The sequence below is a fragment of the Suncus etruscus genome, chromosome 19 (genome assembly GCF_024139225.1).
Source record: "Suncus etruscus isolate mSunEtr1 chromosome 19, mSunEtr1.pri.cur, whole genome shotgun sequence".
In the NCBI taxonomy this organism is placed as follows: Eukaryota; Metazoa; Chordata; class Mammalia; order Eulipotyphla; family Soricidae; genus Suncus; species Suncus etruscus.
In genome coordinates this window covers 29,839,603-29,864,526 of record NC_064866.1, presented here as the reverse complement: position 1 = coordinate 29,864,526, position 24,924 = coordinate 29,839,603, and the positions used below count along the sequence as shown (strand labels likewise).

The 24,924-nt window shown below is 36.6% G+C and overlaps 1 protein-coding gene and 1 pseudogene across 1 annotated transcript in view; one reads left to right on the top strand and one right to left on the bottom strand.

Annotated features, from left to right (window-relative positions):
- The window catches only part of DRAM2 (DNA damage regulated autophagy modulator 2), a 43,311-nt gene extending 19,643 nt beyond the window's left edge, over nucleotides 1–23,668 (top strand). The window contains exons 4-9 of the mRNA XM_049765793.1: nucleotides 3,341–3,408; nucleotides 10,731–10,870; nucleotides 18,674–18,851; nucleotides 20,478–20,560; nucleotides 21,492–21,584; nucleotides 22,875–23,668. Coding sequence (XP_049621750.1) covers nucleotides 3,341–3,408; nucleotides 10,731–10,870; nucleotides 18,674–18,851; nucleotides 20,478–20,560; nucleotides 21,492–21,584; nucleotides 22,875–22,985 — 673 coding nt within the window. The 3' untranslated portion in view covers nucleotides 22,986–23,668. The remainder of the gene's footprint in view (nucleotides 1–3,340; nucleotides 3,409–10,730; nucleotides 10,871–18,673; nucleotides 18,852–20,477; nucleotides 20,561–21,491; nucleotides 21,585–22,874) is intronic.
- On the bottom strand, nucleotides 18,900–19,000 carry LOC125997729 (uncharacterized; annotated as a pseudogene).
- Nucleotides 23,669–24,924: the final 1,256 nt, after the last annotated feature.

Below are 24,924 nucleotides of genomic sequence, written 5' to 3'. Positions count from 1 at the left end.
TAAACTTACTTTTTGTTTTGTTTTGGTTTTTGGGCCACACCCAGTGGTGCTCAGGGGTTACTCCTGGCTGTCTGCTCAGAAATAGCTCCTGGCAGGCCTGGGGGACCATATGGGACACCGGGATTCGAACCAACCACCTTAGGTTCTGGATCAGCTGCTTGCAAGGCAAATGCCGCTGTGCTATCTCTCCAGGCCCCAAACTTACTTTCTTAATCTGCATGAGTGATTGATTATACATTAAACTAGACTTCTACAAAGTTATTTACATTTTATAAAACCTGTCTAAGAAGTTTTTAGTTAAAACCCCCAAAGGACATAATCGATGTAAATTCCACTTGTAAGAAAATTTCTCTGTATTGAAGCCTAAATGTGATGGAATTATTGTAGAAGTGAAACCATCAATTGGCTCTAGTAGAGGACAGACAAGTAGATTGCATAAGGCTAGCCACTGGAGTCTGAGAAGAAACTACAAGAACCTCTGTGCAGTATGTACTCTCAAAAACTTAAATTTTATTATATATAATGAGATCATAAACATATATAAAGACATTTTTTTAGTGGTAGGTGATAAAAATAGTGTGATGACTACTAAATGGAAGTGCACTGCTGAGGAGTGGACAGATCTGGATAATTTCACTTGTATCCAGTTTATGCCCTCCTCTAGAGCCAAGAAAGAAGGGCACCTAGACATCTTGATTACATTCTTTTCTTTTATATGGAATGTTGTGGAACAAGAACATAATTTGTAATACAACTATTGGGATTATGGATTTTCCCCTTGATTACATTAAATTGAAAAACTTCTACACTTCAAAGGAAACAGTACCTAGGATGCAAAGCCTACCCATGGAATGGGAGAAACTATTCATCTAAAACTCAACTGATAAAAGGCTAATATTTAAGATCTATAAGGTACTGATAGGAGTTAACAAAAATAAATCCAACCCCATCAAGAAATGGGGAGAAGAAATGAACATTTTCTCAAAAAGAAATACAGATGGCTAAAAGGGTATGAAAAAAAGTTCCACGTCACTAATCATCAGGGAGTTGCAAATTGAAATACCAATAAGGTATCATCTTACACCACCAAGGATGGCATTCATCACAAAGGACAAGAACAGCCAGTTCTGGTGTGAATGTGAGGAGAAAGGAACTTTCATTCATTGTTTTTGGGAATGTGGTCTAAATCAGCCTTGTGGAAAACAATATGGATATTCCTTTAAAAACTGAAAATTAAGCTTCCTGATGATCCAGCAGTATCACTCCTTGGAATATACCCTAGGGACACAAAAACACAATACAAAAATGCTCTCTGCATTCCTGTGTTCATCACAGCACTATTTATAATAGCCAGAATCTAGAAGCAACCCAGGTGCCTGACAACAGATGAGTGACTAAAGAAACTATGTAATATCTATACAATGGAATACTTTGCAGCCATTAGGAAAAATGAAGTTATGAAATTTGCTTGTATATGGATGGACATGGAGATTATTGTGCTGAGTGAAATGAATCATAGGGAGAAGGATGAACATAGAATAATCTCATTCATCTGGGATATAAGGAAAATAAAAGTCAATGTGGGCTTCATATCCTGGTACAATAGAAATGAGGGTTATGAGTACTAGTCCATGGTAGGAAGTTTGCCACAAAAGGCAGAGTGTGCAGTTAGAGAATGATCTTCTATAAAAAGGAAAAGGACATGCCTAGCACCCCTTTCATTAACAGTAGTGCAAAACAAGGGCTAATATTTGGCACCCCCAAATACCTCAACTTGTAATGCATGTACATTGTAGAAAATTTAAAAGGTAGAAGAAATAACTGAAAAACCATGATCCTTACTCCCTAAAGGAAAAGATTAACAAAAATATTTGGTATCTGAAGTGTAAAGTCAGAATATTTTATGATTCATATTTAAGATACTTTTCTTAAGCTTATTTCTTTTGTTTTTGTTTTTATTTTTGTTTTTGGGCCACACCCAGTGACGCTCAGGGATTACTACTGGCTATGCCCTCAGAAATCGCAGAAATTGTTTCTGGCTTGGGAAACCATATGGGATGCCAGGGGATCAAACCATGTTCGTCCTAGGCTAGCACATGCAAGGCAGATGCCCTACTGCTTGTGCCACCACTCCAGCCCCACTTTTCTTAAGCTTATTTAAAAATTCACTAAATTTTATTAATTTTTTAATTAAATATAATTTTCCACTTCTTAAATTCTTATTGTGTTGTCTTAAATGAGATCCCCTTGGTCTCTTCCTTTCTAGTATTTGGAGATCAAGAATTTATATGTTGGGCCGGAGAGATAGCACAGTGGTAAGGCATTTGCCTTAGATGCAAAACGATGGTGGTTCGAATCCCGACATCCCATATGGTCACCCAAGTCTGCCAGGATTGATTTCTGAGTGCAGAGCCAGGAGTAACCCCTGACCAAAAAAAAAAAAAAAAAAGATATGTTTTATTAATTTGTATACTAACTGAAGGGAAGAGATAGGAACTCACATTTAATAGGTATTTCTGTGTGTCTTCTCCTGTATATTTCATGTATTTTACCACATATTTCATCTTACAATATTGATCCAGTGAGACTGGGAGCAAAACAATGGTGTGATTTTTTTTTTTTTGCCGATGAAGAAACTCTTTAGGGAGATAAAAGAACTTACCTGTGATGCCTGCTGTAATATTATCTGGATCTGTTCATTCCATGTTTCCCTGGAAGACGGGCATATATAGAGAGATATGTTATACTATAACTATAGTATGATAAATGATTTAACTAGAAGTCTGGGAAGAATTCTTTATGGGTTAACATTCCGCTTAATGTGATAGTCATGACTATAGTGAGGAGGGACTCAAAGTGATCTTGAATGGAAGCTCCAGGGGGGTGGGCTTTTTACTTGACACTGTATTCATGTTCTTAAAAGGTTGTTTGGCTGTGGTAGGTGCTTGATTAATATTTTTTAATCAGAAAGTAGTTAAGTTAGGTGTTAATTGAATTATAGCTGCAAAAAGACAGAGTTGTGAGGGACATGTGATATTATTAGGCAATAGTCAAGTAAGAGATAAATGTGTCTACTTGAGTAATACTGATTCAGTACAGGTGTATTGCTTTCCAATGATAACTTAAAAAACTATTTATATTGATTTTTATTAAGGTAAATAATATATGAGGGAAATGATACTGAGAGTTCTAATTCTTATGTGCTCTTTATAAAACTATATCTGGGATGCATTTATCGCTTTGCTGAAGAGGTAAAGGATTTTAAATAACTGCTATTATCTGTAAAATACAAAAATTTATTTGCTGTGGGAATTTCATAGTTCTTTTTTTTTTTTTCTAGTGACACTGGTACATTAACTCCAGAAAAATGCTTGTTTGGGGCAATGTTAAATGTAGCTGCAGTTTTATGTAAGTAATGAGAGTAATTTTCTTTTATTCTTTCTTTTTTTTTCTTTCTTTTCTTTCATCCTTTTTGGTTTTGTAATTCATTTGACAAATATTTCTTTAAAGTGCCATTTTATGGCAAATATCAGTAAGTGCTCAGCATCTAATGTTCTAGTTGGAAAAGTATATAAAGAACAAATAAAGACATATAAAACATGACTTAAAAAGTGGCTCAAGAATATCAAATCTTTGTATACCAGGTTATGTCTAACCTCAACTATATTCTTTCTTGACTCTATTTCCACTATTTTATTCAGATGGGGTGATCTATAAATGAGTGATCGATCATAGCCTGCTAGGGTAGGTCATTTTATTTTTATGAAAATTTTAAAATATATTTAAACATGAATACAAACATGTTTTTAGTTGGTTTGCAGTGATAAAAAGTAAACCCTCCATCAGTAGTGCAACCTTCCCACCACCATGACCCTCATTCCCCCCTCCTCCACCGGCCTGTCTTCAAGATAGGCATTCTATTTCTCTCTTACAATGTCATTATCAGTAGTTGTTAGTGCAGTATTTCTCTAACTGCACTCACCAATCTTTGTGGAAAGCTTCATATCATGGCTTGGTTCTTCTAAACATCATCTCTTGTCTCTGGGTATTATTACTACACTGTTATTTTTCTTAAATTCCACAGATGAGTGAGACTATTCTGTGTCTGTTTTTCTCCCTCTCACTCATTTCACTCAGCATAATAGTTCCTATGTTCCATCCTTGTATAGGAAAATTTCATGACTTCATTTTTCCTGACAGCTGCATAGCATTCCATTGTGTACCAAAATTTCTTTAGCCACTCATCTTTTTTCAGGCATCTGAGTTGTTTTCATGTTCTGGCTATAGTAAATAGAACTGCAATGAACATAGGCATGCAGAAGGCATTTTTGTGTTGCGTTTTTATGTTCATAGGATATAGCCCAAGGAGTGGTATTGATGGATCATATGGAAGTTCCATTTTTATTGCATGTGGCTGACCAGTTTTCTCAAAACCACTTGTTGAAGAGGCTTTCCTTGCTCCATTTTGTGTTTATTGCCCCTTTATCAAAGATTAATTGATTGTATGTTTGGGGGACTTTCTCTGAATATGTGAGTTAATTCCATTGATCTGAGGGTCTGTCTTTATTCCAATACCATGCTGTTTTAATGACTATTGCTTTGAAATACAATTTAAAGTTGGGGAAAGTGATGCTTCCCATCTTCTTTTTCCTAAGGGTTGCTCTAACTATTCATGGGTTTTTATTGTTCCAAATGAATTTCAGGAGTGTTTTATTTACTTCTTTGAGTAATAACTTTTATATCCTTAGAGGAATTGCATTAAATCTGTATAATGCTTTGGGGAGTGTTGCCATTTTAATGATGTAAATCCTCCCAATTCATGAACAGACGATGTTTCTCAATTTTCTTGCATCCTCTTTTATTTCTTGATGAAGTTTTTTGTAGTTTTCCTTGTATAGGTTCTTCACCTCTTTAGTTAAATTGACTCCAAGCCATTTGAGTTTCTGTGGCACAGTATGAATGGAATTGTGTTTTTTAAGGTTCATTTCTTCTCTATCATTAAATGTGTATAAGAAGACCATACATTGGTGATGAGAATGTTGCACTGTCGAAGCGGGATGTGTTTTACATGACTAAAACCCAACTACAATCATATTTGTAATCAAGGTGTTTAAATAAAGATATTAATAAAAGAAAAGGCTATTGATTTTTGTTAACTTTGTAGCCTGCCACTTTGTATATGAACCTATTGTTTCTAGAAACTTTTTGATAAAGTCCTAAGTGTTTTCTAAATATAGTTATCATGCCATCTGCAAAGAGTGAGAACTTGACTTCTTCCTTTTCTATCTGAATGCCCTTGATAATTTTTCTTGCCAAAATGCTATCACAAGTACATCCAGTACTATGTTAAATAGGAGTGGTGAAAAGGACCAGCCTTGTCTCATACCAGATTTTAGAGGAAAGGCTTTAATTATGTTGATTATAATATTAATAATATAATAATAATATTGCCACTGGCTTGTGGCAAATGACCTTGACGATATTGAGAAAAGTTCTTTAATATCTATCTTGTTAAGAATATTTATCATGAATGGTTGTTGGACCTTATCAAATACTTTCTCTACACGTATTGATATGATCATATGTTTTTTATTTTTATTTTTCCTTTTGTTGATATGGTATATAATGTTGATTGATTTATGTATGTCAAACCATCTTTGTATCTCTGGAATAAATCCTAATTGGTCATGGTGTATGACTTTTCATACATTGGATGAGGCATTGGATCCTATTTGCTAGGATTTTTATCCACCTGTGTTCATCTGGGATATTGGTTTGTAGTTTACTTTTTTTGAAACATCTCTGTTTTTGGTATCATGGTGATGATATTAGCTTCATAAAAACTATTTGGGAGTTTTTATGTTTCTTCAATTTACTGGAAGAGCCTGAAAAGAATTCATAGTAGGTACTCTTGAAGGGTTTGAAAGATTTGATTTATGAATCCATCTGTGACTGGTCTTCTATTTTTGGAAAGACTTTTGATTACCATTTTAATTTCCTCAATATGATGCGTCTGTTTAGGTATGCTGGATCATCCTTGTTCAACCGTTGAAGATTATAAGAATGGGATAAGAATTTATATATTTATTCCTAGTTATCATATTTTATGGCATAGAGTTTCTCAAAGTAGTCTCTTATTACCCTTTAGTCTCTGTAGTTTCTTTAATGATCTTCCTCTTTTGTTTTTTAATCCAGTTTATTAAGTTTCTCTCCTTTGTGAATTTTGTTAGTGGTTTATCAATCTTTATTTTTTCAAAGACACGCTTTTGCTTTTATTGATCTTTTGGATTGTTTTTTTGGATTTCCAGTTCATTAATTTCTGCTCTAAGCTTTGTTATTTCCTTCTGCCTACCTATTTTTGGTTCATTTTGTTGATCATTTTCTAATTTTATAAGCTATGCCATTAAGCTATTTTTGTAGGCCCCTTATTCCTTCCTAATTTGTGCTTGCAAAGCTATAAATTCCTTCCTAATTTGTGCTTGCAAAGCTATAAATTCCTTCCTAATTTGTGCTTGCAAAGCTATAAATTTTCCTTAGTACCACCTTTGCTGTGTCTCACAAATTTTGATATTTCTGTCCTCATTTGCATTTCTTTTCAGTAACCCTTTGATTTCCTCTTTGATTTTATCTCTGACCCACTGATTGTTCATCAGTAAGCTGTTCAATTTCCAGATGTTAAAGTTCTGTGTCTGTTTGTAGTTCACTTCTAATTTCAATGCATTATGATCTGAGAGGGTAGTTTGTACAATTTGTATCCTCTTGATTTTGTGAAGGTATGTTTTATGGGCCAGCATGTGGTCTATCCTGGTGAATGACCCAGGTGCACTGGAGAAGAATATGTATCTCGTTTTCTGGGGGTGGAGAGCCCTATATTTATCTACTAGGCCACTTTTTTCCATTTCTCCTTTTAGAGCTAGTATATTTTTGTTAGTTTTCAGCCTGGTTGACCAATCAAGGGGTTACAGTGTGGTGTTGAGGTTTCCCACTATTATTGTGTTGCTATTGATGTCTTTTTTCAGTTTTGTCAACAATTAAATATTTTGCTGGTCCCTCATTGGGTGCATTTATGTTTAGGAGTGTGATTTTTTTTTCTGTTTTACATTTCCTTTGGTTAGTATGAAATGACCATCTTTGTCCCTTTTATGTTTTCAGAGTCTAAAGTTTGTGTTATTTGATATTAAATATGGCCATTCCAGCTATTTTAAGGGAGTTGTTTGCTTGGATGATTGTCCTTCAGCATTTGATTTTAAGTCTGTGTTTGTTCTTAATATTAAGATGTTTGTTTTGGGCCCGGAGAGATAGCACAGCGGCGTTTGCCTTGCAAGCAGCCGATCCAGGACCAAAGGTGGTTGGTTCGAATCCCGGTGTCCCATATGGTCCCCCGTGCCTGCCAGGAGCTATTTCTGAGCAAACAGCCAGGAGTAACCCCTGAGCACTGCCGGGTGTGGCCCAAAAAAAAAAAAAAAATGTTTGTTTTGTAGGCGGCAGAATGTTGGATTCAGTTTTTTGATCCTTTTTGCCACTCTGTGTCTCTTAACTGGTGCATTTAGTCCATTGACGTTGTGAGAGTTAATTGTCACGGGAATTAGTGTCATTATTTTGTAGGACTTTGGCATCTCTTGGTCTGTCCTGTCTTAAAGTAGACCTTTTCGGTTTTGTTTTGTTTTGTTTTTTCAGGCCACACCCGTTTGATGCTCAGGGGTTACTCCTGGCTAAGTGCTCAGAAATTGCCCCTGGCTTGGGGGGACCATATGGGACACCAGGGGATCGAATCACGGTCACGATCTTTCCTTGGCTAGCGCTTGCAAGGCAGACAGACACCTTACCTCTAGCGCCACCTTGCCGGCCCTCAGTTTTTCTTTTAAGGCTTGTTTTGAGTTTGTAAAGTTTTTAAGTTGTTGTTTATCCGTGAAGCTATGTATGCTTCCATTAAACCTGAATGTAAGTCTCAGGTGAAGTATTCTAGGCAAAGCATTTATTTTGTTGCATTGTCACTATATTCCACTACTGCCTTTGGGCCTTGAGGGTTATAATCGGAGCCCTATGCTCCAAAATAAGGATCTGGTGAGACATAGCTCTTGAAGCAAATGTTGCAGTAAATAATCCACACAGTGAAAAGGTACAAGACTGGGTTCAGGAAATCCAGCACTCAACCAAGGAATCCCACCGCACAAACCTTCTGCTCCTAACAAGGAAAGCAGCTCTGTGGAGGAAGCCCAAAGAGTGAGGACCTGTCATCCTCAGACCCCTGCTTTTATTGACAAGAACCAGGCAACACCCTAGGGTAGAAGAATACCAAGTAGGGAATTATCCAATAATACATACCATCACCAGATCACACCTACAGGTGGAGTATGAATATTGATTAGAGTTGGACCAGTAATCTAACCGGTTTCTTGTGACAGGTTTGCTGTAAATCTTTAGGATGCTTCTTTGAACGTAATTTCCCTTTATGATCTTGCTGATTTCAGTATTCTATCCCTATCTGTGAGATTCACTGTTACTAGGATGTGTCTTGGAGTACTTTTCTTTAGATCTCTCATAGCTGGTGCTCTTTGGGCATACAAGATTTGGTTGCATGCAATTTTTAGCTCTGGGAATTTCTCTGCAATGATGTTTTTGACTGTTGATTTTTCCTGCGGATTTTCTTCCTGGGTCTCTGGAACTCCAATGATTCTTAAGTTGTTTCAGTTTACTTATCAATGACTTTTATTTTCGTCTATTCACATTCTTTGAAGATATTTTCCATTGTCTGATCATTTGTTTTAAGGCTCTTTTCCAATCTTTTCTGTTGTATGGAGTTGTTATGCATCTCATCTTCCAGCTCACTGATTCTGTCCTCAGCCACTGTTCTTCTGTTGGAGAGGCTTTCCAATGAAGTTTTCATTTCGCCTACCAAGTTTTTATGTACTGTTATTTTATTTTTGATTTTCTTATTTCTGTTTTCACATCCTCTTGATTCTTATTTGTGGTTTGTCCAGTTTGATCCATGCTTTCTTTGAGTTTTATGAGGATCTTCCATATTGCTTCTCTAAACTATCTGAGAGGCTAAATAGCTGGTCTGCACTATTTGGATTATTAGAACTGCCATCTTCATTCTCTATGCACTGTGGAGCTCTGTTTTGTTTCCAAATTGTCACGCTTGTAGTGTGTTGTCCTAGGGTTCATTGACTTGGAAATGTTTATGGCTGCAAAGTGGTAGGCTCCTCAGACTCCACCCTTCATGGGCAAGTCAGCTCACCTCTGTTATATACCTTCAGTGAGCTTTTCTAGATGGGATGGTTTCCAGCAGTAGCAGTGGTGAGTCAACATGGTATCCACATTAAAATGCTCAAGTTAGCAAATCATTTTTTGTTTTGTTTAAAAAAATTAGCTAATCTGTTTGTTTGTTTGTTTTTAGTTTTGGGGCCACACCTGGTGATGCTCAAGGGTTATTCTTCCTAGCTCTCTGCTCAGAAATTATTCCTGATGTGCTTGAGGGACCATATGAGATGCCAGGAATTAAACTTGGGTTGGCCACATGTAAGGCAAATACCCTACTTGCTGTACTATTGCTTTGGTCTTTTCTTTTAATAGTAATTTTTATATATATAGAGAATATAGATAACAATAATCACACATACTCATTGCAAGGAAAATGGTTTCTAGGAATGTGAAATTATGGAAAAATCTTTTATAGGTATAACCAAATATTACTTACAGGAAGAAGTAAATTCTTTAACCTGTAGTGGACAAAAATTATAGACACAATGACTGAGAAGTAACACCAACCAAATTTGTTTAAAATAAATAAATTTAGAAGTTTGAGAGGCACAATGAAACCAGGTTTTGATTTTTAGGATTATTCTTAATTCCAAAAGAATGGATGTAAGCAGTATTTTGCAGGTCTCTTATTTATTTTTGGAAGCATATTTTTACTAATGCTTTATTCAGATATTTTATCAGTTGTTTTAAATATTTGCATAAAAAATGAAGTGGGTGAAAATGACAGTCCAGTGGCTAAGGTACTTGCCTTGCACATGGCCAACCTGGGTTCTATCCCTAGCATCCCTAATGGTCTCAGCACCAGCAAGAGTGATCCCTGAGTTCAGAGCCAAAAGTAAGACCTATGCACTGCTGAGTATTACCCAAAAATACAACAAAACAAAACTAAAATTGGAGTCAGGAAAATGATTCTGTTTATAGAATTTGTTCTTATTAACCAAAAATTTTAATAACTTAATTACAATAAAACATATCTCTTTAAAATTTTGAATTTTTTGAATAATAATGATAATAATAAAACTTTTGAATTTTTTGATAATATTTTCAAATGGAAAATTTAGTTTGATTCTCTTGACCAATAAGAGTGATGTAGCATTTTTCTGTCTGATTACTATTTTTGTTTGAACCACTTAGTGTAATTTAAATTTTAAATTTAAAATGAACACTACAGTATTAAAAAAGTTTATGCTTATTTTATTCATATGTAAGTAATGACTTTAAACACTGGAACTAATGTATTTTTTTATAATACCATCATTAGACATGGTCAGAAAGCATCAAACTTATTCCTTACATTTATATCTGTTTATATGTATCAGAAAGTTTTTTCAAATCTGTATTTTGTTTTATTTTTTCTTTTTCTCAGAGGGAGATTTGTTTCTATCAGTGACTATTGTAAACTCTTGTTGGCAATTTCATTCCTTGGCTGTTTAAAAGTTGTCTGACTTGGCGTTATATCTTCCCAGGCATTGCTACCATTTATGTTCGTTATAAACAAGTACATGCTCTGAATCCTGAAGAGAATCGTATCATCAGATTAAACAAGGCTGGACTTATAATTGGATTAATCAGTTGTTTAGGACTCACCACTGTGGCAAACTTTCAGGTTTGTATTTCAGTACAGTATGGGTATTTCATAAGGTATATAGGCATACCTGATGAAAAGAAAACTGAAATGTTAAGTAGCATCCTGTTGTTGTTTCTTTATTTTAACAAAATTGAATCTATTACTTTTTTTTGTTTTGTTTTTGGGCCACACCCGTTTGATGCTCAGGGGTTACTCCTGGCTAAGCACTCAGAAATTGCCCCTGACTTGGGGGGACCATATGGGACGCCGGGGGATCCAACCACAGTCCTTCCTTTGTTAGCGCTTGCAAGGCAGACACCTTATCTCTAGTGCCACCTCACCGGCCCCAGAATCTATTACTTTTAAAATATATTTCACCCTCTTAGGAATGGCAGCATTCACAAATAAAGTACCTCATATTTTTTTTCTTTAGTGAAAGACATATTTTCCATATATATATATATATATATATATATATATATATATATATATATATATATATATATATATGTGAATTTGTGTATGTGTGGCCTTCCAAGTGATGCTCACACTGAGGTCCACTCCCAGCAATTCTTAGCCAGACTGGCCAGGGATAAGGTGCTGTCCTGTTGTGCTGGAAACCACAGAGACCCTGTGATGGTACCCTGGGGCCTTCAGGGCTAAATTTGGCAATTCGGGGAATGGGTACAGGCGTTTGGTGCCAGATATCAACCATGAGTCTACACCTAGGTTGCATGTGCCCTCCTCCAGCTATATCTTCCCTGCCCTAATGTAATTCACTCTCAATTTGTTCAACAAACATAACTTATTTTCTAACATTTTAGGAATCAGTTACTAGATTCTTAAATGAAATGGCTTTCAGGCCAGAATTGACATAAAAATATACCTCACAAGTTACACCTATATATAGATGATTTTGTATTCTTTTTATTCTTTTTTTTTTTTTTTTTTTTTTTGGTTTTTGATCCACACCTGGTGATGCTCGTGTTACTCCTGGGTATGTGCTCAGAAGTCGCCCCGGCTTGGGGGACCATATGGGATGCCAGGGGATTGAATTGAGGTCCATCCTAGGTTAGTGCGTGCAAGGCAAATGCAGTACCACCTGCACCACCGCTCTGGCTCTGTTTTTCTATTCTTGTTTTGATGTTGTCATTGATTGATTGCTTACTAGCTGCCCATCATCTTATATACAGATATACAAGGAAGACCTGTGGTTTTGTAGCAGTGACCTTTATCAAATTTTTAAGTTCTCTAAATTCCTTTCTTTTGTTTTGTTTCATTTTGTTTGGGTCATACCCGGTGGCACTCGGGTTACTCTGGCTCTGTGCTTAGAAATTGCCACAGGCAGGCTTGGGAGACCCTGCAGGGATCTCAAACCCAATTTACCTGGGGGCTGCAGGAGGCAAAGTCGGGGTGATCCTTGAGTGCAAAGTCAGTAGTAAGCCTTGAACATTGGGGGGGTGTGACCCAAACAATAAAACAAAACAAAACAAAAAAAGATTCCTCTAGGGCAGGCCACAAAATGTTGTACGGAGGACTGCAAACGGCCCACGGGCCACGAGTTTGAGACCCCTGCATGGGATGCTAAGATTCACACCACTGTCTGACCTGGATCTGCTGCATGCAAGACAAACACCCTAACACTGTGCTATCTTTCTGGCCCTCCACATTCCTTTTTATTGACATTTTTAAATGAAGTTTTATTGTTGTTGTTGTTGTTTTTGGTTTATGGGCTACACCCAGAAGCACTCAGAGGTTACTCCTGACTTTATGCCCAGAAATTACTCCTGGCATGCCATGGATCAAATCTGGGTTTCCTTTTTTACTAGTCAAATGCCCTACCTACTATGTGATCACTCCCTACCCACTGTGCAATTGCTCCAGCCCTTAGATGAATTTTTTATGAAAACAGCTGTATCCTAGGCATTCCCAGGCATTTTATACTTTTTGAGTAATCAGTCAAAGCTTTCGTTTGGATATTTGATAATCCATGAGAACTTCTTATAATCATTTAGACTTATGTTCATCATACACTAATAATATAGGCAATTTTTTTTTCATTTCTCTCATTCTCTGTCACATGCACAAACACACACACACACACACACATACACACACACATACACATATTCAGGGATCAATTCTGTGGGCTGGGGATGATATGTGGTGCTAGAGAGAGAACTTGAGTCAGCTGCCTGCAAGGCAAATGCCCTCCTTGCTAGACTATCTCTCTAGCCCCCAAACTAACATTTGTTATTGTTTTGGGGCCATGCCCAGTCTATCTGTTTGAGGACTCTGCCACTCTTTGTTTTCTGGATCTCATTGACTGAAACATCAAAATAAGATTCATACCCACGCCTTAGGAACCTTGATCTGGCATTGAATTACATTATTCCATGCACATTTTATACATGGGCTAAATCTAAAGCTTGGGACATTTGCTTATTATCAAGTTCTCTGGAAGCTATGATATCTTCTAAGAGGTAGCAAAAATTTGGTGGACCACTAAGTATTAGTGTTTGACACAAACAGGGTCCTGCCTTCCCTAATCATTTCTAAAGCTTAGTAGCAAGAATATATTTTTTGGAATTTTAGTATCTAGATGGTGATTCTCTGCTTTAATTGTTGCTTGATCAATTTACTAACACATTTGATCACCATGTGACACAAATGAATTCCAAAGTGATGTCCATATACCATTTCTTGGTTTAGGACCACACTAATAGTTCTAAGGGTATCCTATAGGATTTTTGGGGGTTTTTTTGTTTTGTTTTGGGGGGCCACCCCCAGTGATGCTGACAAGTTGCTCCTGTCTCTACATCCTGAAATCATTCTTGGCAGTGCTTATGGGAACATATGAGATGCCAGAGATCAAACCCTGGTTGGCTGCATACTAGGCAAGCACTTTACCTGCTGTACTATCACTAGCCTAGGATCATGTACATTTCAGAATTGAACCTCCCAAGCATATAACCTAGCCTTTTGAGCCATTGCCCCAGCACTCCATGTATTATTTCTTTTTAGTAAAATATTTGCTTACAAAGCACAGCACATTCTAATAGTGCCTAACAACACAAAAATTCTCAAAGATTTGTATTTTCTCATTCATCCTATTAGATGTTTTATGTTTACATACCTATGTTTCCCAACTTAATTCTAATTCATCTTCCTTCCCAACCAGATTCTCTGTGATATTGTAGTTTTCAATCAAATTACTTTTTCTCACTTGATTACATTTCTTATCTTACAACTGTGACTTGTTGAATGTTTCTACATCTTTCATTTTTGATGTTTTTGATGTTTATAGTATTACCCAGGTGGGTTTTTTTGTTTTGTTTTTCTTTTTTGTTTGCTTTGTTTTTATTTTTGTTTTGGGACCATACCAGGCAGTGTTCACTTAGGGGACCATATGAGGTCCCAGGAATTAACCTGGTATTGATTGTCTGAAAAGCAAACAGCCTAACCACTGTATACCTCTCCAGATCCTTCTCCTTCCTTTCTAATATAAACTTATTCCTCTTATTTAAATTAGCAAGTGTGGGGCTGGAAAGATAGAAAAGTTGGTAGGATACTTGCCTTGCATGTATCCTACCTGTGTTTGATCACCATATCTGATCTCTTGACCATATAAGGCCTTCCAGGAGAGATCCCTGAGTAAAAAGTCATAAAGTGGCGTGTATCATTGCCTTTTCTTCCCTTTTATATTGCTCTCAGAGTAAAACAAGTTGAAGTGTATAGGTAAAACATATGGATACTAGGTCTATAAAAGCTTTACACTTGGAGTGTGGAACTTGGAAGAGATGTTAGTACATTTATATTTGGGGTTCCATGGATTGAACCTTGGGCCTCACACATATGAAGCTTGTGCTCTACCATCTTACTCCATTCCTGGCCAAGTGCGCTCACTCTCTCTCTATTTTTTTTATTTATTATATTTATATATAAAATGTACACACACACACATACACACATAGTTTTTTTTCTCTTTTTTATAGAAGCCATCCTCAGTAGTACTGAGTGGGACCTAAGGGCCATACTCAGGTTACTTTGTTTGTTTTATTTTGGGCCACACCCAGTGACACTAAGGGGCCACTCCTGGCTCTGCTCTCAGAAATAGCTCCTGGAAGGCTTGGGTAACATATAGGATGCTGGAACCGAACCCGGGTCTGTCCCAGGTTAGCCACGCGCAATGCAAATATACACTGTGCTATTACTCCAGCTCTACATTCACATTGATGTGACCTTTAACAATTTGGGTTCAGGCTGATGATATAGTGCTTCTTAGGACTAGTATTGCTTGGGAACCACCAGAACCACTGCTGCTAGAGCTCAGGGGTCACAAAGACTGCACTTGGCAGTAGTTCAAAGGTCATTTAGTGTGGGAAATCACATATGCTAGGCTCCTGAGTTATCTCCTAAAATATCCCTCAAGTACCATAATCTAAAGTAGGTTGGCTTTACCAAAGATATTTCTTTTTTCCCTTTCTTTTTTTTTTTTGGTTTGGTTTTTTGTTTGTTTGTTTGTTTGTTTGTTTTTGAGCCACACCCATTGACGCTCGGGGATTACTCTTGGCTATGTGCTCAGAAATCGCTCCTGACTTGGGGGACCATACGGGATGCCAGGGGATTGAACCAAGGTCCGTCCTGGGTCAGCCTCATGCAAAGCAAATGCCCCACTGCTGTGCTATTGCTTCAGCCCTTACCTAAGATATTTCTTAAAACCACTTGATTTTGTCATTTGCTTTACTTTTTTCCCTACATTTCCCTCTCAGTCTATATAGCTTTTCTCACTTTATATATGGACCACTGTCCAAACCACTTTAATGGCTATTCTGAATTTTTTCTTGTATTCCTTTCATACTGTAACCAAAATAATCCTTTAAAATGTATATATTTCTTACTAAGACTAAGTTTCCCTATATCCTTGCTTAAAGCTAAGTAGATCCAAAATTATGTGTAAAATGATACAATTAAAAGAGAAAAAGTAGGGCCCGGAGAGATAGCACAGCAGTGTTTGCCTTGCAAGCAGCCAATCCAGAACCAAAGGAGGTTGGTTCGAATCCCGGTGTCCCATATGGTCCCCCATGCCTGCCAGGAGCTATTTCTGAGCAGACAGCCAGGAGTAACCCCTGAGCACTGCCAGGTGTGACCCAAAAACCAAAAAAAAAAAAAAAGAGAGAGAGAGAGAGAGAAAAGTAATTTGGAAAGCTGCCTCGATGCTTAATTAACTCAAAGATCTCGTATGATTTGGCTCTGACCTACCTCTCTAACCACATTTTGCATAATTAACATTTATAATGCTTCTGTTGTACATGTGCTGGCGTATTTCTATGTTCTTTAAGCAGGACAAGTTTCCACAATCCCAAACCGAAATAAAATTAGGCTTCTTGTATATACTTTCTTAGGGAAATAATTTGCTATAAGTAATTTTTGATATATTTCAACTTTTTGTATTATCCAAGCCTCTGTAAAACTAATTCTTTGTACCGCTTATTATAATCTGCTTTTTATATGTACATTTTTCACATTTATTAAAACTTTGATGTCTTTCTCTGTTGACTATGATGATATAACCAATATATAACTTAGTACTTAGCATTAAATACTTAACTTAATGAGAGATTAAAAAGTGATCAAGCAAGACAAAAATAAATCTTATTGCTATTATTATTGTATTTAAAAAGATATAGGGTGGGTCAAAAAAGATGGCTCAAAAGGCTGTGCACAACAGGACAGGTTTGATCCCTGAGCACAGAGCTAGAAGTAGCCCCTTAATCCCATTGGATAGGGCCCCCAAACCAAAATTAATTAGTAAAGAGATACCTAGTAATTACTTTATTTGAAAAAAAATTAAATATTAATTTTTAGGACTAGAGTAATAGTACAACAGGAAGGGCATTTGCCATGAACATGACCAACAGTTCATTCCTCCTCAGTCCATATGGTCCTCAGAACACCACCAGGAGGGATCTTTGTGTACAAGGCTAGGAGTGAGACCTGGGTACCCATGTGTTGATCAAATCAAAAAATATGTATTAATTTCTTTGAGAGAAATTACGCATGATAATATTCAGTAAAACAAGCCCATGATAAACATCTTTATTTTCTATTGAGAGGTGTTTTTCCCTTTTTAGCTAATTTGTCCTTAAGAAAACTTGGAAGGGATGAGTAGGTAGACATCTGCTTCTTTCCTACTGCTGCCTTGCAAACTACTACAAGCTGCGATGATGAAAAGAAGAAAAAGTTTTTCTCTTAAAGTTAAGGAGGCCAGAAGTCTGAATTGAGGTAGTGGTTAGGTTGCTGCCTTTGGGGGCTTCAGAAGGAGGAATTTGTTAGTGTTTCTCTACTCAATACTGGTGGTTATTTGTTTATAGGAGGACAGCTCTATAATTTATGTCTTTGTTGTCATATTTCATGAATCTTTAGAAGGAAAAGGATAAGAATAAAAGCAGAAAAGAAGCTTCTGGTTTCCTCAACTGCATTTAGGTGACTATTACAGATTATGCAATATGTTTTGTTTTGTTTTCATTTGGTCTTTGGTCCTCAATCTTTGGCACGCAGGAGTTACTCCTGGCTCTGTGCTCAGGAATAACTCCTGGAAGGCTTGGAATACCATATGGAATGCCAGAGATCGAACCCAGGTCAGCTGCAAACAAAGCAAACAAACACTCTACCCACTATGCTATCATTCTGGCCCAAAGACCATGCAATATTTTTGTTGTTTGGTTTTGGTTTGTTTTGGTTTTGGGGACACATCCAGCAGTGCTTAGGGGTCACTCCTGGCTCAGGTAATTATATGGGATGCCAGGCATAGAACCCAGGTCTGTCCTGGGTCATCCATGTGCAAGGCAAATGCTATACCACTGTGCTATCACTCTTGCCCCAATGGAATATTATATAAGGGCTATATCAAACATTTGCCTCTGAACAGTTTACCCTCTTTTGTGTCTCTTGATTGTCTTTTGTTATAGGGTATTTTTATAAGTAGTTAACTGTAACTTTTTGTATATATTTAATGACTTAATTTAACTTACTATTTAATAATAAATTACTAATTAAATTGTAAGCATTACAATTAAATTACAGATCAAAGTCAAAACACCACACTTTTATAGCTAGGGTGTGCTAACCTTAATTTATGTTTTTTTGTTTTGTTTGGGGGCCACACCCAGTGTTGCTCAGGGGTTACTCCTGGCTATACTCAGAAATAGCTCCTGGCTTGGGGGACCATATGGGATGCTGGGGTGGGGGGGAGGATATCAAACCACGGTTCATCCTAGGCTAGCGTGGGCAACTGCTTGCACCACCGTTCCGTACCGCTAACATGAATTTAAAATGGTATTAAAAAAATGGAACTGAAGAGGTAGTACAGGAGTGAGAACACTTGCTTGGAACACAACTGACTGAAATATCACTTTTCAGTGAACAATGCTTTAAACAAAAGAGGCAGCCAAGTTAATAAAACAATAAAGTTTACTTTTATATCTTCTGTACCCACCTTGTAGTTGCATATGAAATGATTTGGTTTTAGTCAGACTCAGATTTTTGGTGATTACTTTGAGGGAAAAAAATGCCTCCAAAAATAACATATCTGAAAAAAAAATTAAGAAAAAGAGGCCAGCGTCCCATATGGTCCCCCCAAGCCAGGGGCAATTTCTGAGTGCTTAGCCAGGAGTAACCCCTGAGCATCAAACGGGTGTAGTCCAGAAAAAAAAAAAAAAAAGAATAACATATCTTATCTTTGGAGCTGTTCCACTCAACTATACATCTTACTAAGTTCTCTGGTATATTGCTGGCAATGTTATTTGACTGTCACTTATTTGTTTCTTCTTTCTACTTCAGAAAACAGCTATTTTTGTTGTACACATATTTGGAGCCACACTCACCTTTGGTATGGGCTCAATATATATGTTTGTTCAGACCATTGTCTCCTATCGAATGCAGCCCAAAATTCATGGCAAACAAGTTTTCTGGATAAGACTTCTGATAGTTATCTGGTGTGGAGTAAGTGCCTTTAGCAGTATCCTTTGATCTAATGTGTGGTTATACTTGTTTTTTTTTTATGTTTTTTAAATATGAACGCTTCATGAATTTGAATGTCATCCTTGTGCTGGGGCCATCTTTTCTGTATCATTCCAATTTTAGTATATGTGCTGCCAAAGCGAGCACCTGTAATTTTACTTGTAAGGAAATTAAGAAACAAAGTTTACTTATTTTGTCGGGTTTTTTTGTTTGTTTGTTTATTTTTGTTTTGGAGTCCATACCTAGCAGTGTTTAGGGCTTACTCCTGACTCTGTACCCAAAGATCTGTACTCAGGAAGGGCTCAAAGGGCCTTCAGGGCAAGTGAGTGCTATACTCTGTACTATTTCTCCCACCCCTTTGGAATAACAAAATTTAAGTGAAAATATGTTTTGTTGCCATATTTTGATTTTTGAAGTAATCATGCAGATTAAAGAACTTGAAACATAAAAGTGGAATTTTACAAAGACCCTTAGTAACTGTGTTAAGAACTAAATGTTTGAGGCCAGAGTGATAACATAGCCATAACCTCTGAGCACCATCTGGTGTGGCCAAAAAAAAGCAAAAACAAAAAATAAACAAAACAAAACAAAGAACCGAATGTTTATTTTTATTCTGATCATTCTCATTTCTGCATCACAAGAAACTTATGAGCAAAGAAGGATTGACTATACAAAAGGATTTATAGTAATCCTTTGGGAAAATTTCAAAGATTTGGCTGCCATTAAATTACAAATAAAAGTCAAAATACCACGCTTGTTATAGCTAGGCAATGCTAACATGGATTTATGTGGTATTTATGGATTTGTGGTATTTAAAAATGGATCTTGAGGGGGCCAAAGAGATAGTACAGCAGTAGGGCATTTGCCTTGCACACAGCCAACCCATGACAGATGGTGGTTCGAATCCCAGTATCCCATATGGTCCCCTGATCCAGGAACGATTTCTGAGTGAAGAATCAGGAGTAACCCCTGAGCACCCCCAGGTGTGACCCAAAAACCAAAAAAAGAAAGGAACTAGAGAGGTAGTACAGGAGTGAGAGCACTTGTCTGGTACACACTGACTGAAATATCACTTTGCAGTGAACAATGCTTTAAACAAAAGAAGCAACCAAGTAAATAAAACAATAAAAATTACTTTGTATTTTTTGTAGTTGTATATGAAATAATAATAATTATTATTATTATTATTTTGGTTTTTGGGTGACACCCGTGGCGTTCAGGGGTTATTCCTGGCTTTGTGCTCAGAAATCACTCCTGGCAGGCTCAGGGGACCACATGGGATGCCGGAAATCAAACCTGCATCAGTCCTGGGTTGGCGACATGCAAGGCAAATACCATATCACTGTGCTATTGCTCCTGCCCCAGCATATGAAATTATTTTATTTTAGTCAGACTCAGATTTCTTTTGACTACTTTGAGGAAAATGTCTTCAAGAAATAACATATATTTGGAGCTGTTCCACTATACATCCGACTAAATTCTCTGGTATAGTGAATAGAAAATTATTTGGACCTTGGAAACAAATATATAAGCAGTTCCTTTGGTCCTCTAAAATGAATTTTGTTTTGAGTTTAATTTAAACTTACAGGTCTTTTTTGAGAGTCTTCCTTGACTTCTTTTACAGTGATGATTTGTTCAGCACTTTTGTACAGTGGCCGTTTTGGTAATGATGTAGTTCAGAAACTCCATTGGAACACTGAGGATAAGGTAAGAATTTAAAGTTTATAAAACTTAGTTGTATAATAAAGATGGACTCGTCATATTGTGTCATCTCTAATTTTTGGATAGTTTTAGGATAAAATTGCAATGGCAGAGTTTTCTCAAAAATTGACTTCTCTAAATATGAATATAGTACAGCATATTTCCAACTGGAATCTATTATTAGAATACTGTTTTACAAATTTAAAAGATGTGATTTAAAAGATATGATTGGAGACCACATCTTGGGATGCAGAGGTGGGGGAAAAGGAATATTAACTGAGTAGGTAGTAAAATGTGTCTACATTTTTTTTAAATAAAGGTTTTTATAAAGCACTGGGAGACATTTGTTTTGTGCTTGTGTGTGTAGTCATGGTAATGGTGGTGGTAGGACGCCGGGGGATCGAACTGCAGTTCTTCCTAGGTCAAAGGGTGCTAGGCAAATTCCCAACCGCTTGCACCACTGCTCCAGCCCCAGAATATGTGGGTTGTTTTTTGTTTGTTTGTTTGTTTTCGGTTTTGGGGCCACACCCAGCAGCACTCAGGTTACTCCTCGCTCTATGCTCAGAAATCGCCCCTGGCAGACACGTGGGACCATATGGGATGCTGGGATTTGAACCACCATCCTTCTGCATGAAAGGCAAACGCCTTACCTCCAAGCTATCTCTCCTGCTCAGGAAAATGTATTTTTAAATGGTGCCTACATTCAGTTTTCCACTCCTTATGGGGTTACATCTGTTTGTATTTAGGAACCTAGACTCTGAATGAAGCTACATTATTTAGGAGGACTTTCCAAATGCCTAACTTTTCATTCTCAAAATAATGCTCCACAAATTAGTGGTTAATATCAGAATCCAAATTATATTTATGTCTTTATTTTATTTGAGAGTAATTCTAGATAATTTGAAACAGATGTACAGAACTCTTCTTTTCTCTTAAGGGCTATGTGATTCATCTGATCACAACTGCAGCTGAGTGGTCTATGGCATTTTCCTTCTTTGGTTTTTTCCTGACTTATATTCGTGATTTTCAGGTAAGAAAATACAGAATTAGACCTGGGCAGTCATGTTTTCTCTAGATGGAGTAGGAGAACTTTCTGTAGGCAAAAAAAATTTTTTTTAATTAGTATGAAATTCGGCACTATAAGAAGTGATGCTGGAAGAGGAACTCAGATGAGTTGGAGAGGTAACATGTTGCTAGCCAGGTTCAGTTTTTTTTTTTTTAATCCATTTTTTTTCACACTTTCTCTCCATTTCCAATTTTTACTGAAGCACCCTGATTTATAGTACTGTTAGTAACAGAAATTCAGGCTTATGGCATTCCAGCATTACACCTCCACCAGTGTCAGTATTTCTCTACCACTGTTTTGCCTCTCTTATACCCTCATTGCTACCTCCTTAGCACACGATAATCAGTCTTGTAAGCTAACTTTTAGGTCTATTACCAGTGATCATTTGTTATTCCCTTACTATGTCTCTTTATATCCCACATACAAGAGAATCATTTTATATATGCCCCTCTCCCTCTGGCTACCTCACTCAGCATGATACATTCATTCATGTAGTGTCATATTGCATAATTTAACCTTTTCTTATAACTAACAGTATTTTGTTGTGTGCATATACCACAATTTGTTTATTCATTCATTTCTGTATACTTGGGTTGTTTCCATATCTTAACGACTATGAACAACATTGCTATGAAATAAAAATGCAATATCTTTTCAAAATACTGTTTCTCCTCAGGGAGAAACAAGTATAGAAATTGAGGTTCATATGGACAATCAGTTTTTAATTTTTTGAGAAGTTTCCACACTGTTTTCTACAAATCTACTGATCCAGATAACATTCCCACCACAGTGGGTAAGGGTTCATATTACCTCACTTACCACCAACTCTGGGTTTCTTTTCTTTTTAAATGTGTGGCAAGGTTCAGTTTTGAAAATAGAGTGGTAAAATTGGTAGGAACTCTTCTTAACATAAATTTCAATTATCCTCTCTACAAATTCAACATTAATTTTACTGGAGAAACCAAAGGAAAAATAATAATTTTATGAGCAGAAAGATTTAATTTTCCCCACTCTATTGAAGTTACCTATGGTCCCTTTGATGGTACAATAACTATTTCACTCTTAGTTGTTATTAGTATTGATTTACATTGCTAATTGCAGATGATACCTCACAGAATATATGTCTATCTGAACATATATATATATACATATATATATAAATATATATATACATATATATATATAAATATATATATATATCTGATCTGTCTTTTAGGAACTAACTTTTATATATGATTTCTTTTTCTGTTACAGAAAATTTCCTTAAGGGTAGAAGCCAATTTACAAGGATCAACCCTCTATGACACCGCTCCTTGCCCTGTTGTTAACGATGAACGAACACTACTACTTCCCAAAGAAGTATGATGAAAGGATAAAATATTTCTGCAATGATTATAATTCTCAGGGATTGGAAAAAATGATCATGAAAGTTACTTATTTTGCTCTGAAATTTTCAGTCAACCAACCAAGACTGACACTGATCATGATGGATGCTGATGATTGAGATGTGAAGTAAACTATTGAAGAACTTGTTTAAGGATATCATAGAGAGTACCACATCAAAAGATTTATGCCCATGCCTATTTTTTTTAACCCTAGGAAATAATACCAAAGGACTACAACAATGCAACAGTGAAGTTTGTTTCCTTCTTTCAGAAGAAGACAAGACAGTCTAAAAGACTCTGCCTTTCACATTTTATAAATCACTGTAAAGCATTTTTTATTTGCTTTAAGCACTTTAATGAGAGACATGTTCAGGACTCTAATTATCATTGCTGAGTAGCCCCTATAGAACTACTGGTTTTGAAATAAGAGTTGATGACATAGTTTTTATCAATGCAATACATTTCTTAATATGTTTTTTAATTTTTCTAGATTCCACTTATAGAAGGTAGCAGATTACATGAGTTATTTCAGTTGCTTAAGTTTTACGCAGAAGAGTCTGTGAGTATTGATTTGACTTCTACGTGGGGCCAGAATCTTTGGCCTGTCACAAAAGGCTTTCAATAATTTAATGAAACTTAGTCTCTGGTATATTTTAATCACTAATGAGAGAGGTGAATTTATGTCAGTAATATTTTATATAAAATACGAGCCAATATTCATATTGTAAGACTGAGAATTTATATAAAATAAAATTATCCCAAACTAGAGCTTCTTGGATTTTCACATACAAAATTACTTGTAAAAAAAATTGTGATTACTTGTATTAAAAAGTAGCTTTAAGCTAGCAAATATTGTTCTACTTGGAAGACAAATGCATTACATACTATGCTCTTACTCCAGACCCACACAAACAGGTTTTTTTCCCCACAGATTGAAGCTGTTCACAGTTGAGTTACAATTATACAAAATAAAATGTATTCACCAGTGTGGATTTCCCATCACTAATGTCCCCAGTTTTCCTCTCATGCTCCCTAATGCCCTCTTCCTTCCCACCTACCCTCCCCTGCCAGCTTCTGAGTCAGGCATTTTACTTCACTCTGTTATATTCTCTCTCTCTCTCTCTCTCTCTCTCTCTCTCTCTCTCTCTCTCTCTCTCTCTCTCTCTCTCTCCCTCTCTCTCTCTCCCTCTCTCCTCTTTCCTCTCTCTTCTTTCTCTCCTCTCCTCTCTCTCCTCCTCTCTCTCTCCTCTCCTCTCTGTCCTCTGTCCTCTCTCTCTCTCTCTCTAACTATGGGTTATACTACTGTTAATGAAGAGGTGATGTCACTTTATCTCCTTTCAGTATTCAGTTCTTATCCAAAGTTTTCAGATCCAGCTATCACTTTCATAGTAGACCCTTCTTACTCTCTGCTAACTTCACTCTTCACTCTTTGTGGCAAGTTTTCTACAATAGACTGGTCTTCCTAATCCTCATCTCATCTCTGGATCTCATCCCCACAGTGTCTTTTATTTTCATTGTAATTCACAGATGAGTAAGAGTATTCTATGTTTACCTCTCCCTCTGATGCATTTCACTCAGCATAACAATAATCTCCATATCCATCCTTCTATAAGCAAATTTCATAACTTATTTCCTAATGGATACATATTAGTCCATTGTGTAGATGTATCATGAATTCTTTAACCATCTGTTGTTGGGCAGCTGAGTTAATTAAAAGATCCTGGCTATTGTAAATAGTGCTGCAGTGAACTTAAAAATGGAGAGTGCTTTTTTGTGTTGTGTTTTTGTGTCCCTAGGAGTGGTATTGATGGAACATATGGAAGCTTTATTTCCAGTTTTTTTAGTATATCCATATTGTTTTCCAGAAAGGTTGGACTAGTTGGCACTCCCATCACCAGTGAATGAGAGTCCCTTTCTCC